The sequence below is a fragment of the Megalobrama amblycephala genome, linkage group LG13 (assembly GCF_018812025.1).
Source record: "Megalobrama amblycephala isolate DHTTF-2021 linkage group LG13, ASM1881202v1, whole genome shotgun sequence".
Classification (NCBI taxonomy): Eukaryota; Metazoa; Chordata; class Actinopteri; order Cypriniformes; family Xenocyprididae; genus Megalobrama; species Megalobrama amblycephala.
In genome coordinates, this window is record NC_063056.1 from 39,848,386 (window position 1) to 39,865,033 (window position 16,648).

The 16,648-nt window shown below is 36.9% G+C and overlaps 2 protein-coding genes across 11 annotated transcripts; one reads left to right on the forward strand and one right to left on the reverse strand.

The window, feature by feature from the left end:
• Positions 1-958: 958 nt before the first annotated feature.
• Positions 959-3,435, forward strand: malsu1 (mitochondrial assembly of ribosomal large subunit 1). 2 transcript variants are annotated; one of them, XM_048153957.1, is made up of 4 exons: positions 959-1,307; positions 2,179-2,342; positions 2,915-2,996; positions 3,079-3,435. In XM_048153957.1, the coding sequence occupies exons 1-4, from the start codon at positions 1,118-1,120 to the stop codon at positions 3,228-3,230; spliced, it is 588 nt and encodes a 195-aa protein (XP_048009914.1). In that variant the 5' UTR covers positions 959-1,117; the 3' UTR covers positions 3,231-3,435. The 2 variants fall into 2 exon arrangements, with proteins under 2 accessions (XP_048009914.1, XP_048009915.1); XM_048153958.1 differs by having other exon boundaries at positions 1,018-1,283; positions 2,176-2,342.
• A 2,919-nt stretch (positions 3,436-6,354) lies between these two features.
• khdc4 (KH domain containing 4, pre-mRNA splicing factor) lies at positions 6,355-16,134 on the reverse strand. Of its 9 annotated transcripts, none has more exons than XM_048153068.1 (14): positions 15,962-16,130; positions 15,356-15,533; positions 13,401-13,517; positions 13,238-13,317; positions 13,062-13,114; positions 12,785-12,945; positions 12,489-12,700; positions 12,307-12,367; positions 10,772-10,829; positions 10,232-10,446; positions 10,020-10,154; positions 9,406-9,515; positions 7,336-7,433; positions 6,355-6,838 (listed from the first exon to the last, which is right to left on the reverse strand). In XM_048153068.1, exons 1-14 carry the CDS (start codon positions 16,069-16,071, stop codon positions 6,639-6,641), a joined length of 1,788 nt encoding a protein of 595 aa, XP_048009025.1. In that variant the 5' UTR covers positions 16,072-16,130; the 3' UTR covers positions 6,355-6,638. The 9 variants fall into 9 exon arrangements, 7 of the variants coding, with proteins under 7 accessions (XP_048009025.1, XP_048009027.1, XP_048009026.1 ...); XM_048153070.1 differs by having other exon boundaries at positions 7,336-7,430; positions 10,232-10,443; positions 15,962-16,129; XM_048153069.1 differs by having other exon boundaries at positions 10,232-10,443; positions 15,962-16,128.
• Positions 16,135-16,648: the final 514 nt, after the last annotated feature.

The window sequence follows — 16,648 nt, forward strand, 5'->3', positions numbered from 1 at the left end:
GAATCTAAATGAAGTCAAACACACGAAATCAAGATATAAACCAATTATATTTCATTCACAGTCTTGATTCAGTGACCATCTTCGAGTCAGAAAGTTTAAGAGCCGCTGACAGACAAGAAAAAAATATCACACTTTTAATGAGGAAAAATTAGGGAAAAAAAAGAAAAAGAAATGACAGCCTACTAAATCAAAATTATGACAAGAAGATCTGTCATTTATGGCATATACATCATAAAAAGTCGAATTTTTCATAAAAAGTAGAAATTATGACAAAAAGTCGAAATTCTGAGATAAAAAGTAGAAATTATGACAAAAAGTCGAATTTCTGAGGTAAAAAGTAGAAATTATGACAAAAAGTCGAATTTCTGAGGTAAAATAGTCGAAATTATGATAAAGTTGAATTTCTGAGGTAAAAAAATAGAAATTATGGCAAAAAGTCAAAATTCTGAGGTAAAAAAGTAGAAATTATGACAAAAAGTTGAAATTCTGAGGTAAAAAAGTAGAAATTATGACAGTCTAATTTCTGAGGTAAAAAAGTAGAAATTATGACAAAAAGTTGAAATTCTGAGGTAAAAAAGTAGAAATTATGACAGTCGAATTTCTGAGGTAAAAAAGTCGAAATTATGACAAAAAGTTGAATTTCTGAGGTAAAAAAGTCGAAATTATGACAGTCGAATTTCTGAGGTAAAAAAGTCGAAATTATGACAAAGTCGAATTTCTGAGGTAAAAAAGTCGAAATTATGACAGTCGAATTTCTGAGGTAAAAAAGTCGAAATTATGACAAAGTCGAATTTCTGAGGTAAAAAAGTCGAAATTATGACAAAAAGTTGAATTTCTGAGGTAAAAAAGTCGAAATTCTGAGACAAAAAGTCGAATTTATAACAAAAAGTCGAAATTCTGAGATAAAAAGTCAAAATGATGACAGTAATTCATAATTAGGAGATAAAACATCGATAACAGAATAAAAAGACTAAACTAATCATGACGCACGTCATCCAGGCCGGCAGGAGGCGCCGCTGCGTCACGCGCGCAGCCGCAGAAGGAGACCGAGGGACAGCGGATCATGAGGATCTCAGATGTTCTTCCAAACCTAAAGTCCATCTAATCCTCGCACAGAATGATCGCAGCGCGCTGTCTGCTGTCTAAAGCGCCGCACAGGACGGTGTTGAGAGCAGCAGGGTCGCGCTGTTATCGGCCTTTACAGCAGAAGGACACACATGCTGTGAACCACAGAAGAACACAGACACACAACCTCACAATCACAGCTCGAGACATCACAACACCCGCTGAACACCCGACAACACAAGGTGAGGCTCTCATTAACAGTCTTCTCATTCATTAACTACATAATCAGGCGTGTCTGGGGCATATTTGACCCCGATATCAAAAGATTCATCATTAATCTCATATATTCCATGAACTGTAGACTGTTTAAAGACAATTAAGCACTTTTCATCTTAATTCTCATAATCATTCATATGGCACGGTGCTGAAATATGGATGGTCTTAAAAATAGGTTTAATTTTTATGCAAATTTTATTATTTTTTCCTGTTAATATTGTGGTGAAATGAAGCTTATTTAAAGATTGGTAACACTTGTTTTACAATGCCTTTGTTACATATACTGTAGTAATGATAAATAATGCATAATTACATGCAATTAGCCTAAACCAAACCCTATAGTAAGTACATGTTAATTATTCTTACTCAGGAGTACTTAAATATATAATTACACTGTAAAAAAGGACACCTTAAAATAAAGCGACATTATTTTAAGCACATTTAATCTTAGAATTATCATTAATGCAATACAATAATAAAAAAAAGTGATTAATTAAAAGTGCCTAATTGTCATGAATATGTAACGACGTCAAAATCTGAATGTTTTAAAATAGGTTTCATTTTTTATGTAAATGTTTTTCCTGTTAATTTTGTGGTGATATAAAGATTACATTAGTTAACATGAACAAAGAATGAAAAATACTTCTGAAACATCTATTAATCTTAATGTTAATTTCAACATCTACAAATACATTATTAAAATCTGTTATAAATATAATTTAGTAGACCTGAACTAACATGAGTTAACAAATATGAATGTATTCATTACTGTTAGTGTAATTATTGTGTTGTTCTGCTGATGTTGCGGAGATGAGCCGGATGTGTGGTTGTGTTCAGGGTTCGACGTGGCTCTGCTGGTGTCGCTCCTGAGGCAGGAGAACGCCTCAGACATCTGCGTCATCAGAGTCCCGCCAGAGCTCAAATACACCGATCACATGATCATCGTGAGCGGATCGTCTCCACGACACCTCAACGCCATGGCAGAGTTTGTGCTCAAAGCGGTAATGACTCGAGCTCACACCACTGTTTCAAACAAACCAAAAGTCTAAATGTAAACTGAATCACGGTCTGTGGAAGCTTGTTTCCGTCTAATAAAACACAAAAAAGGTCCATGTGATTTTTATCTCAAAATCCTGAGAAATAAACTCTGAATTGTGAGAAATAAAGTCAGAACTGCGAGAAAGTCCGAATTTGCAAGTTATAAAGTCAGAATTTTGTGAGAAATAAAGTCCGAACTTGCGAGTTATAAACTTGGAATTGCGAGAAATAAATTCTGAATTTGGGAGTTATAAAGTTGGAATAGCGGGAAATAAAGTCCAAATTGCAACATATAAACTTGGAAATGCGAGAAATTAAATCCGACTTGCAAGATAAACTTGGAATTGCGAGGAATAAAGTGTGAATTTGTGAGTTATAAAGTTGGAATTTTGTGAGAAATAAAGTCCACATTGCGAGAAATAAACTTGGAAGTCGCAATTACCTTTTTTTATTCCAAGGCAGAAGACTAGAACTAAAGACCAAATAAAATCTCAGAGTTTGATTCAGTTACTCATTTCACTCTTTATATTTGCAGTTCAAGTTTCTGCGGAAGGACGAGGAGCGGCACGTTCGGCTGGAGGGCAGAGACTGTGACGACTGGAAGTGCATCGACTTCGGTTTGTAGCGGGTTTGAGTTTGAGCTCAGAATGACACGCGTGTGACTGACTGTGTTCTGATGGAGCCGCTTTTGTCCCGCAGGACCCATGGTGCTTCACTTCATGCTGCCGGACACCAGAGACACGTATGAACTGGAGAAACTCTGGACCCTGCGCTCGTATGACGAGCAGCTCAACCGCATCCCACGAGAAACGCTTCCCTCGGACTTCATTTATGATATGAAGCACAAATGATCCTCACGGACGACTGAATCACGAACTGTTCAAAATCACAGCGAGATTCTCAGTCAGTGCCGTACGTCACCTCTGCGTTCTTCTGTGGGAAACCAGCTTTTGTGAATGCTGTAAAAATATCAACAGTGACTTCATTAAAAAAGACAAATCATCAGAAATATCGTTTTGAGCTGCTCATTTTGAATAAAAGGATTTTATTCACAAATACTGCGAGTCGACTATGAATGTGTTAATAACTTCTGCTTGATGAATCAAAGATGCTCATGCAAATCCTAAACATAAAACATATTTTATAAAATAAATAAATAAATATATATATATATATATATATATATATATATATATATGTGTGTGTGTGTGTGTGTATATATATATATATATACACACACACACACACATATGTACAGTATATAATAACTAATAATAGGTATAACAATGAGTATAACGATAACAGCGAGTGTAATGATAACGATACTAACAATAACAATAATTATGAGTATAACAATAACTATAATGATGAGTATAATACTAACAACGATAAGGATGAGTATAATACAAACAATAACGATAATGAGTATAACGACACTAACAATAACGATAACTAACAATAACTATAATAATGAGTATAACAATAACAACTATAACTAACAATGATGAGTATAACAATAACGACAACTAACGAGTATAACGATACTAACAATAACAATAATGAGTATAACAATAACAACTATAACTAACGATGAGTATAACAATACTAACAATAACGATAATGAGTATAACGATACTAACAATAACGATAACTAACAATAACGATAACTAACAATAACTATAATGAGTATAACAATAACAACTATAACTAACAATGAGTATAACAATACTAACAATAACGATAATGAGTATAACGATACTAACAATAACGATAACTAACAATAACGATAACTAACAATAACTATAATGAGTATAACAATAACAACTATAACTAACAATGAGTATAACAATACTAACAATAACGATAATGAGTATAACGATACTAACAATAACGATAACTAACAATAACTATAATAATGAGTATAACAATAACAACTATAACTAACTGAGTATAACAATACTAACAATAACGATAATGAGTATAACGATACTAACAATAACGATACTAACAATAACGATAACTAACAATAACTATAATGAGTATAACAATAACAACTATAACTAACAATGATGAGTATAACAATAACGACAACTAACGAGTATAACGATACTAACAATAACGATAATGAGTATAACAATAACAACAACTATAACAATGATGAGTATAACAATACTAACAATAACGATAATGAGTATAACGATACTAATAACGATAACTAACAATAACTATAATAATGAGTATAACAATAACAACAACTATAACAATGAGTATAACGATACTAACAATAACGATAATGAGTATAACGATACTAACAATAACGATAATGAGTATAACGATACTAACAATAACGATAACTAACAATAACTATAATAATGAGTATAACAACTATAATTAACAATGATGAGTATAACAATAACGACAACTAACGAGTATAACGATACTAACAATAACTATAATAATGAGTATAACAATAACAACAACTATAACTAACAATGATGAGTATAATACTAACAATAACGATAATGAGTATAACGATACTAACAGTAACGATAACTAACTATAATAATGAGTATAACAATAACAACAACTATAACTAATGATGAGTATAACAATAACGACAACTAACGAGTATAACGATAACTAACAATAACGATAACTAACAATAACTATAATAATGAGTATAACAATAACAACAACTATAACTAATGATGAGTATAACAATAACGACAACTAACGAGTATAACGATACTAACAATAACGATGAGTATAACGGTAACTAACAACGATGTGTGTAATGATACTAACAATAACGATAACTAACAAGTTTAACGATACTAATAACTATAACAATAACGATAATGAGTATAACGATAACTAACAATAACAATAAATATAATAACTATGAGTATAACAATAACAATGAGTATAATAACGTGTGTAACAATACTAACAATAACAACTAACAAGTATAACGATACTAACAATAACGATGAGTATAACTAGTATAACTAACAACGATGTGTGTAACGATACTAACAATAATGATAACTAACAAGTGTAACGATACTAATAACTATACAATAATACAATAACGATAATGATGAGTATAACGATAACTAACAATAACGATAACTATAACAATAACGACGAGTATATTGATACAAACAATAACTATAATAACGAGTATAACAATGCTAACAATGCCGATAAATAACGATAAAGATGTGTATAACAATACTAACAATAACGATGAGTATAATACTAACAACGATAACTAACAATTACGAAGAGTATGATACTAACACCGATAACAATAATGATAATGAATATAATGATACTAACAACGATAACTAACAACGAGTATAACAATAACTAATATATGTAATGATAATAACAATATGAATATAATGGTGACAATAATGATAACTATAACAGTGGGTATAACAATAACTAATGATAACTGTAATAACGATAATATAACTAAAATAATGATACCGAACAGTAACTATAACAAGAGCGATAACTATACTGATAATGACAATAACTAATAATAATATCAATATCTATAATAGAAATTATAACAACTATAATGATAAATAATAACTATAACAATTATAACGATAACAATAGCGATAATTAACTATAACAATAACTACAATCTGTAGTTGTTATTATTACTGTTATAGTTTTTATAATTAACTATAACAAGAACAAGAACTATAATGACAAATATATTCACACCAGCAGACGACATCATTCTGTTTATTAAAAGCAGTTTTGTCATCTGTCGCTTTAAATTTCTGAGCTCTTAAAGCAGGATGGATTCTGATTGGCTGTCAATGTTTTTACCATTCATCAACTGGAAAACAATCGTTCTGAAAGTGATTCCAGTGATATCGTTCCTCTGTGCCGTTATCACTATAGAGATCTCTTAGAACTGTTACAGCTTTAGAAGATTAACCAGGAAACGAAGGCTCTGTGAATAAATGTGTTTATTTGTCAAGAGAATCACAGTAACATTACAAATCAAAGCGATGAAGAGAAACTAAAACAGCCGCTTTTAAAAAGTGATACGCGACACGCGATCCTCCAGCGTCACATGAGCTGTCATCAGTCACATGCTGATTTCTGCGGCTCCTCATTCCGTATTTGACCCATAATCCCCACGGAGAGTCTTTAGGAGTGGATGAGGCCGTTCCTGCAGAGTCATGAATCACGACGCTACCTGTGTGTGTGTGTGTGTGTGTGTGAGTGTGTGTTTACGGTGCCATCCAGAAGGGCATGGGCTGCTGCTGCTGCTGCTGCGGCGTTTGTGTTTTGTTCCGGTGGGGAGGCGACGGCGGGCAGTGGTACGTCCCGAGCGTCCAGCCGGCTTTAGAGGGTCCATGATCGTCCTCTTCGTCAGAGGAATCTCCGGCGTACGCCACCAGCCCCGTCCGGACGCGCTTCACCTGCGGCTCTGATGGACAGACCAGAAACCAGAGAGAAACACACAAACACAACACCACGTACCAGGAATGAAGGAAACAGGAAGTTAAATCAAACGCATGTGGTGGGTGACAACCGCATGTCATTGGACGCGTCCAATCAGGAGGCGGAAGGGAGCGAGGCCCCGCCCATCAGGCATCCCCCCGGAGGGACATGAAAGAGAGAGGAAAAAACACAGAGAAAGAGAGAGAACACAGAACACAAGAGAGACGCCCGTTAGTGCGGCAGTCACACGGCACGGCAGACGCGCAGGGGAGGAGCCTCATTCTAACCAATGACGGCCGTCAAGCTGAAGCGTGTCATTTCCTGCAGGATCACATGTTGGTAAAGATGCTGAAATGACACGCTTCAGCTTTACCTTTACTCTACTGATACGGTCCGCCGCTGCTGCAGCCTCATATCTGCATGCAGAAAGCAGTCAGTGTGATTTACAGCGATCATCGAGGGTGTGTGTGGCGTCTGTCTTACCCAGAAGGCTCGGCGTTGCCGTCTTCTCGTCTGCTTTCGGAGGTCTCAGTCCGTTGACCGGCGCTGACGCACACGGAGGCGGCATGAGCTGTCTGCTGCTGCGCAAACAACACCACGTACAATCAATCACCGTGATCAGCTGATCAACACTGTCAGGTTTATAATATTAAATCTAAGAGTTCATTTATACGCTCATCATCACGCGTTATTCCTCCACTAGAGCTCGAGCAACGCACTAATAATAAAAAGAACAATATCATCCGTTGGTGTGGACGCTAATATAGTTATTACCATAGTTATTGTTATCATTGCAGTTATCGTTATTATCATTATAGATTAATGCAGTAAGACTCAAGAAGACGTGGTTTACAGTCAATTCGGAACAGTTATCGTTATCATCATTATATTTACTGGTATAGTTGACACTAATATAGTTATCATCATTATAGTTATCGTTAGTTATCATTATAGTTAGCGTTATAGTTTACGCTAATATAGTTATCGTTGTCATAGTTATTGTTACAGTTACTGTTATAATTTACACCAATATAGTTATCGTTATCATTATAGTTATAGTTAGTTATCGTTATTATCGTTATAGTTATTGCTAATATAGTTATTATAATTCTAATTATTATCATAGTTATTGTTATAGTTTACACTAATATAGTTATCGTTAGAGTTTTCATTACAGTTATTGTTATTATCGTTACAGTTAGCGTTATAGTTGACGCTAATATAGTTATCCTTATCGTAAGTTATTACAGTTATCGTTATTATTGATATAGTTATTAAAGTTGACACTAATATAGTGATTGTTATCGTTATAGTTATTATAGTTGACGCTTATATATTTATCATTATCACTATAGTTATCGTTACAGTTATTGTTACAGTTACTATTATTATCATAGTTATTATAGTTTATGCTAATATAGTTATCGTTATCAATAATTACAGTTATCGTTAGTTATTACAGTTATCGTTATAGTTATTATAGTTTACGCTAATATAGTTATCGTTATCATAGTTATAATAATTATAGTTATAGTTATCGTTATCATTATGGTTGACGTTAATGTAGTTATCGTTATCATTAGTTATTACAGTTATTATAGTTATTATAGTTTACACTAATATAGTTATCATTATCATTACACTAATATAGTTGTCGTTATCATTAGTTATTACAGTTATCGTTATAGTTATTAGTTGATGCTAATATAGTTTTCGTTATCATTAGTTATCGTTACAGTTAGTTATTATCGTAGTTATTATAGTTTATGCCAATATAGTTATCGTTATCATTATAATTAGTTACAGATATCGTTATTATCATTATAGTTATTATAGTTGATGCTTATATAGTTATTATAATTATAGCTATCATCATCATTATAGTTATTGTTATAGTTTACGCTAATATAGTTATCGTTATCATTATAGTTACAGATATTGTTATCATTAGTTATTATAGCTGATGCTCATATAGTTATTATAATTAGTTATCATTATCATTATAGTTATAGTTACAGTTATTATCGTTATAGTTACCATTATAGTTGATGCTAATATAATTATTATTAGTTAGCGTTATCATCATTATAGTTATCATTATACGCCAATATAGTTATTATAGTTATCGTTACAGTTATCGTTATTATCATTATACTTGACGCTAGTTATTGTTATTATCATTAGTTGTCGTTATAGTTTACACCAATATAGGGTTACACTTTATTTTTCAGTGCTGTAGTTACATTGTAATTACTCAAATAATTACTGAATACTATTAATTAACTAAATGTACTTAGTATAGTGTTACAGTTAGGGTTTTTCAATTATGCATAATTTACTGTTATTACTACAGTAATTAGAGCTTCAATCTACACCAAGAAGCAGCTCAAATAGAAGAGTTTTCATGTGTCACATGTTTTGATCACATCATTCACAGACTTACATTAGTGTGATTCAGCGTTTCATCACTGCACTGTTATTTAAAACAGTCCTGAACGCAGCATGTGCAGAGGCGTGTGTGTGTGTGTGTGTGTGTGTGTTGAAGCGTCTGACCTGTCTCTCTCTCTCACAGGCCCTGAGGAAGCAGCAGACGGGGGTCCTGACGCCTCTGAGCTGCCCACAGACATGCCTGCACCTAAATTAGTCATATGAATGGGTCCATGCTATGAGCAGAAAAACACAACAGCATTAACACACACCCTCATTTACAGACACACACACATCACTGATCTGATCATCACACACACACACACACACACACTATCACATCAAATCACTCTTATACAGAAGAGGAAAAATCACATTTATAGTCAAACATGTGAGCATTTCCCATCATTCACCACAAGAACACAAACCCTGGTGAGCTGCTGTGTGCTGACCGGCACAAACTGGTTTAGTATTTTCCCTTTCAGACAGTATTACTCCTCTAGTGATGCGGTCTAGTTAGGCGGCTCACTAGGGTTTGAGCTTTTATCTGCTGTCATTCATTACAAATAAACAGCCAAATACTCTCAGGTCCTCGTGACCCCACAGGTCACTTCATTACAGGCTCCACCCACAAACTGTCTGTCACCATGGCGACAGGACGCTGACATCACACGCACCTGCAGAAAGGGAGCAAAGCCATACGGTGATCGCGTAGCGTCCGGCATGTGCCGACAGCTCACCTGGTATCCCAGAAGGCCTCTGTCCGTCTCGTCCGGCACCTCCTCTGTGAAGCGGCGTTTCTGTGGCGGGTTGGGCGGGGCCGTGGGTTTGGGCGGAGCCACTGCAGCGGGCGGGAACGGAGCGGGAGGAAGAGTCTGGAGACAGAGAGCAACGTTTCAAGAGACGGGAGACGGATGGAGACGCACAGACGGCGAGTGCGTGAGCGCGTTACCTGTGGCGGGACGTTTGCGGGCGCGGGCGTGATGGGATACTGTGCGGTCGGGGGGGGCACGGGGGCCGGGGCCACAGGAGCCACCGGATACGGAGGAGCGACGGGCTGCGGTGGCGGCGGGACGGGCGCGGGATAGGAGGGCTGGAATCCGGCGGGAGGGTAATACGGAGGCTGCGGCGGGATTCCATTAATGACAGGAGGCTGAATGAAACCTGCTGACAGACACACACACACACACACACACATCACTGTGATGAACACAATCAAAACATGTGATCTTACAATTACTGAACTGGATTGAGCTGAATAATGATGCTGCGGTCTTTATAGATGAATTTGAGTGTGTGTAAATGTGCGCATGCATGTGTGTGAATGAGTGTGTGATTTTTTGGGAGTGAGTGTGTGTGAGTGAGTCAGTGTGAACGTGTGTTTGTGTGAGTGCGAGGGTGTGTGTGTGAGTGAGTGTGTGAGTGAGAGTGTGTGTGTGTGCGTGCAAGTATGTGTGTGATTGTGTCTGTGAGTGTGAATGTGTGTGTTTACCCTGTGTGGGCATCACACTGCTCATCTGATTCAGGAATCTAGAATACTCAGCATGAACCTGCCAGACACACACACACACACACACACACATTACAGCAGTGTTGTTTACTGTTAACAAACTATTACAAATCATTTTCATTCACTGAAATAAAGCTGAAACACAATATAAATATTAGATGATCAAACTGATCAGGATTTTTACTCTTATTGCCAAGTTTATGAAGTGATGTCACTGATTTGAGAAAAAAAAACACAAAATTACTTATTTTTAATATAAAAAGTGATTGTGGACTGGATTTTTTTTACCTTTTATCACAGTCTTGGACATGTGAAAGATTAGTAACAACATTGGTTTTGATGCATTGTTAGTTTTTAATTTTTAATTTTGATTTTAATTTTGCACAAAAGTCTTACTCTCTCTCTCTCACACACACACACACACACTATAATATACTGTTATACTCCATATAACTCCATATAAAAGCCAGAAACTAAGCTTTTTTTTTGCACAAGCCTATCTAAAGGGTTAATGGTGCCACCTGGTGATCAACTGTAAAAATTTGAAATTTTACCTCTTCCCAACAGGGAAAACCACCATCAATCAAGAATGCATGATTATATGGTGTCATGGCTTTGCAATCAAAAAATGTCGTTATAATGGAAGTCAATGGGGCAAAAACAGCCACGAACAGTAAATGAGGGAGAAAAAATTAAAATCTGATGCTGCACAAAAACTAACAATGCATCAAAACCAATGTTGTTACTAATCTTTCACATGTCCAAGACTGTGATAAATGTAAAAAAAAATCCAGTCCACAATCACTTTTTATATTGAAAATAAGTAATTTTGTGTTTTTTCCCCCCAAATCAGTGACATCATTTCAAAAACTTGGCAATAAAAGAGTAAAAATCCTGGATTTTTTTCCAACATTTAGTAGTTTTGATCAGGACTGAGGTCGATTAACACATTTATGCAAAAAAATTTGAAAAAAATATTTGTCTGATACATTTTTACAGCAGTTTAATTTAGTGGATGTTTTCATCCACGAACATAACGAAAGGCTAGTAAATTTGCCCACAGTGTATTTTTGAAGTTTTGAACATTTTCAAAGCATTTTCCCAAAATATGTATCAAAATAAGATTTGTCACCAAAAAATCATTCCATTTGCTGGAACACAGAGAAAGTTGTGGCCAAATTAAGACTCAAAAACACCCCATAGTGGATGAAAATATCCCCAACAACACATAAGGGTTAGCTCAATAAATTTTTTTTTTAAAAAAAGTAATAAAAGCAAGACCACATGACACTAAAGTGAAAATATAAAAATATAACAAATAGTATTAATAAATATAAAACATTTATAAATCATACTAGAATAACACTGATTACATCACAGATTTATTGTTTTGTTTGTTCACACTACTGTTATTTTACTTTGCATAATTTCTCATTGTGTGCAGAAAAACTGCAAACTGATGAACAGAGAGAGAGAGAGAGAGAGAGAGAGAGAGAGAGAGAGAGAGACGGTCTTACGGTCTGCAGCAGGTTTTCACAGAGGGTTTTTGCAGCAGCAAGTCCTTCAGGTTTAGGGTGACTGGAGGAACAGAGAAACTCATGAACACTGATGCTTCAACTGCCTGAACACTGTGTGTGTGTGTGTGTGTGAGAGTGTGTGTGTGTGTGTGTGTGTGTGTGTGTGAGATCTCTACACACACCTGATGTATATGTACATGGGCTCAAACGCCTCTCGTCCGGACGCAGGCTCCAGGCAGCCGGACCCTTTCCCCCTCAGGAAGACTTTGGCTCCCGTTTCTGCCTGAATGTGCTGCAGGTACGAGCAGCCCGGACCCTCCACACGCTCCTTCACGCAGAAACCCTGGACGGCCTGATCCAGACCCACAAACACCTTATCCTGCACATAATGCATCTGAACACACACACACACACACACGGGTCAGGACGGTGTGAAGCGATCGGAGGCTCTCTCTGATGTGAGTGCACATGTACTCACTCCTCCTGGAAAGTGCGCTTTGTGTGGAGCAGGGGGGATTGTGGGTGGAGCGGCGGGTCCGGGCTGCTGGTACACGGTGACCGTCGCTCCGCTGTAGGTCGAGCTGGTGGCGGCCTTCACTACACCGTTAGTAATGATCTCCTTAATCCTGTTAACGGCCTCTACACACACACACACACACACACACACACAGAGCGATGTTAAACACACACACACACACACACACACACACACGTGATCCTCAGAATGAAACTCATCCATCAGTGGCGTCACTCACTGTCCACTAAGTCTCTGGTTTGTCCCTGCACATGCAGATAGAGCGGACGGTCACTGCGGAGAGATGGACAGAGATGCATTAATACGGGAAGATTAGACTGATCCGAAGCTCGAACAGAACTGGATGTTCACGTAAAGGCCGTCAGTGTCACGGTCGGATGAAACGGAGCGTCTCACCTGGGCAGCGCTTTGCTCTTCTCCTCCGCTGACATGTAGCGCCCCCTGGTGGACACGGCAGCGCCGCTCACTCTGCTGATCTGTGTGGAGATTGAGAAGAATCAAGGACTGAGGAAAGCACCTGACGACAGAAGGCAGACACACGGCCTGTTCCTGCTCTCACCTCGTCTTGAGTCTGTCCGCGGGTCAGCAGGTTCCGACAGGTCAGCGGGACGTCGTTTATCTCCACCTCTGCCACCACCAGGTCATCTTTCACCTTATTCCCACCGACACCTGCAACCTACACACACTTCCTGTCTTTAACTTATTAATGCATGTTTGCTCCTCATATTCACTGTTAGTGTTTGAGAGTTTCTCGCTTCATTTTGAACCGTTTGTTTTAAAGTGTCACAATGGCAACTAACTGAAATAAGTGACATAATTTTTAATCCAAAAGTGTGCTCATTCAGATAAACACGTATAGATTATCGAATGTTTACTTCAAATATCTTTATTTAACAGTATTTTTTTCTATTTTTACTCATAATAGGATGATGTGAGCATTTTGGAGCGCTAAATTCTCACACGCAATGTCTGTTTCATTCATACTCGACACCAGAGGGCGCCCTCGTGCAGAAACACAAGTGAGACTCATAGGAGTAATAAAACTTATGATGTTCCAGGAAATCCCTTATATGGACGTCCAGCAATCGCTGCAGCTGAATCAAATGCAGATGACTGATCGAACATGAAGCCATTAGCTGTGTTTCCATCTAAAGTTGTGAATTTAAAATTGGAATATCATATAAAGCAGCATTTCCATCTAGTGAGCCGAAGAGAACAAAATCATCACTTCCTGTTTTTACTTTTTAAACGCATTTTGCCGTTTCCATCCAGCGTTTTTTTTTTTTTTTAATGCAATATATTCCAAAATGTGCATAAAAACAGGTGGATGGAAAGAGCTATTGTGACAATATGTGCGCTCTTTAAGCCACCTCGGTTATTTTCATAAGAATAATGTATATTTATAACTGTATAGAATACTATAAAATAATATAATTTCCTGTTAAAGGATTAGTTCAGTTCTGAATTCAAAGATGTTCATCCAAGATGTTCGTCTTTCTTTCTTCAGTCGTAAAGAAATGAAGGTTTTTGATGAAATCATTCCAGGATTTTTCTCCATATAGTGGACTTCACTGGGGTTCAACGGGTTGAAGGTCCAAATGTCAGTTTCAGTGCAGCTTCAAAGAGCTCTACATGATCCCAGACGAGGAATAAGAGTCTAATCTAGAGAAACCATCAGACATTTTCTAAAAAAAATAAACATTATATACTTTTTAACCACAAATGCTCGTCTTGCACTGCTCTGTGATGCTCCACGCATGACGTAATCATGTTGGAAAGGAAGGAGGAAGTACCGATCCAGTGTTTACAAAGTGAACGTCAAAGACTAAGTCAAACGACCTTTACAAAAAAAGGTAAAACAACGAAGTCAGACGATTTTGAAGTTGGAGGAGAAAATGAGTTTTTTGCGGTACTTCCTCCTTCCTTTCCAACATGATTACGTCATGCGTGGAGCATCACAGAGCAGTGCAAGACGAGCATTTGTGGTTAAAAAGTATATAATGTTTATTTTGTTTAGAAAATGTCCGATGGTTTCTCTAGATGAGACTCTTATTCCTCGTCTGGGATCATGTAGAGCTCTTTGAAGCTGCACTGAAACTGACATTTGGACCTTCAACCCGTTGAACCCCAGTGAAGTCCACTATATGGAGAAAAATCCTGGAATGATTTCATCAAAAACCTTCATTTCTTTTCCACTGAAGAAAAAAAAAGACATGAACATCTTGGATGACATGGAGGAGAGTAAATTATCAGGAAAATTTAATTCTGAACTGAACTAATCCTTCACGTGTAGGCTATAATTGTTAATTTTGAATGCAATGATGTGATTCTTTGAAAACAAAAAAACAAAATAAACTAAGTAAAGTTGAATTTGACTGATAGCTTTATTTATTCAAGATTTCTATAGACATTATAATATACTGTTATTGTGAATTCTTTTGGCCACAGTAAGTGTCTGATATCTTAACAGCCCTAAAGTGAATATATATACGTTTCATAAACATATGGACTGACTTTATCTGCAGGCGCGGCGCTGCTGATCTGAGACGGCTTCAGTTTGCCTTTGGCCACCAGCATGGCGTTGATCTTGGCAGCGACGGCGGCAGCAGCGTCCAGAGCTCCAGTGGGAGCAGAACCTCCATCCGCCTCTCCAGACGACACCGGGCCGGCCTGGTCCCATTTACTGCGCCGTCTGACACACACACAACATCAACCATCACCATCATCATCATCATCATCAATGTTCACCTGCAGGACCTCAAACTCAGATCATCAGCTGTCAATCAAACACTAGTTTCATCACTCCAGATCCTGGACCAATCAGCTTCCAGAACTTCACTGAAGAGCTGAACCACAGTACTTCTGACGTGTACCATAGTAATGTTTGTTTATACTTCACACTGTTCTCATCACAGTATTACCATGGTACTGTTAAAACGTCAAAAAACTCGACAGAGGCGTTCATGTGAAGATATCTGAACATACTGCTGATTAATTGTTCTGTGTTTCTGGTTCGTTATGTAACACCCGCCATTAGCAGCGACACACACACACACACACACACACACACACACACACACACACACACACACACACACACACACACACACACACACTTACCCGCCGCTGTGCGGGACACCGAATGACATCTGTTGTGTTGAGTTGATGTTTCTGATCACGGTGAATCGAACAGAACCGATCCGCTGCTGACGCTCGAGCAGACACACCATCCAACGGAAGCAAAGCCGTCTGCGTCACTTCCGCTAACATCGCGCATGCGCAGCATCCATCTGACAAACTCCCTTCACAAATGTTTTTTTTTAAATTTGTTTTAATTTTTATTATTAATGCAAAAATGACAGTCAACAGAATACAAAGGGGAAAAATAAGTCAATAATTTGCTATTTGACAGAAAAATATGAATAAGTTAAAGTAAACCCTCGCGAATGTTTTGTTAGATCATCGATCGAAAATTAATTGTTTTGAGAATTTGATTTGCGTTAATGTAAATTATGAATATTATGCATATATTATATTACACTCTAAAAAATGGTGGGTTAGAAATAACCCAGGTTGGGTTGAAAATGGACAAACCCATAGGTTAGGTTAAATATTTGACCCAACCTGCTGGGTATTTGATTTAAAACATCTAACGTTATTGATTAAAAAGTACTATTTGGCTGGCTTGAAATTAACCCAAAATATGTTGGAAATGAACATTTATTAATAATTTTAATGAATAATAATTAAACAATAAATATTTATTAAGTTGCTTATTAAATAATGTTCATCTTTTGATTATTATTG

Coding starts and splice junctions, on each gene's coding strand:
- malsu1 (XM_048153957.1), top strand. CDS start 1,118: ATGATCGCAGCGCGCTGTCTGCTGTCTAAAGCGCCGCACAGGACGGTG. Junction 2,343..2,914: donor CAGAGTTTGTGCTCAAAGCG/GTAATGACTCGA, acceptor TTATATTTGCAG/TTCAAGTTTCTGCGGAAGGA. Junction 2,997..3,078: donor CTGGAAGTGCATCGACTTCG/GTTTGTAGCGGG, acceptor TTTGTCCCGCAG/GACCCATGGTGCTTCACTTC.
- khdc4 (XM_048153068.1), bottom strand. CDS start 16,071: ATGGTGTGTCTGCTCGAGCGTCAGCAGCGGATCGGTTCTGTTCGATTC. Junction 12,368..12,488: donor CCCATGTACATATACATCAG/GTGTGTGTAGAG, acceptor CTGTTCCTCCAG/TCACCCTAAACCTGAAGGAC. Junction 9,516..10,019: donor GAGGCCTTCTGGGATACCAG/GTGAGCTGTCGG, acceptor TTCTGCTCATAG/CATGGACCCATTCATATGAC.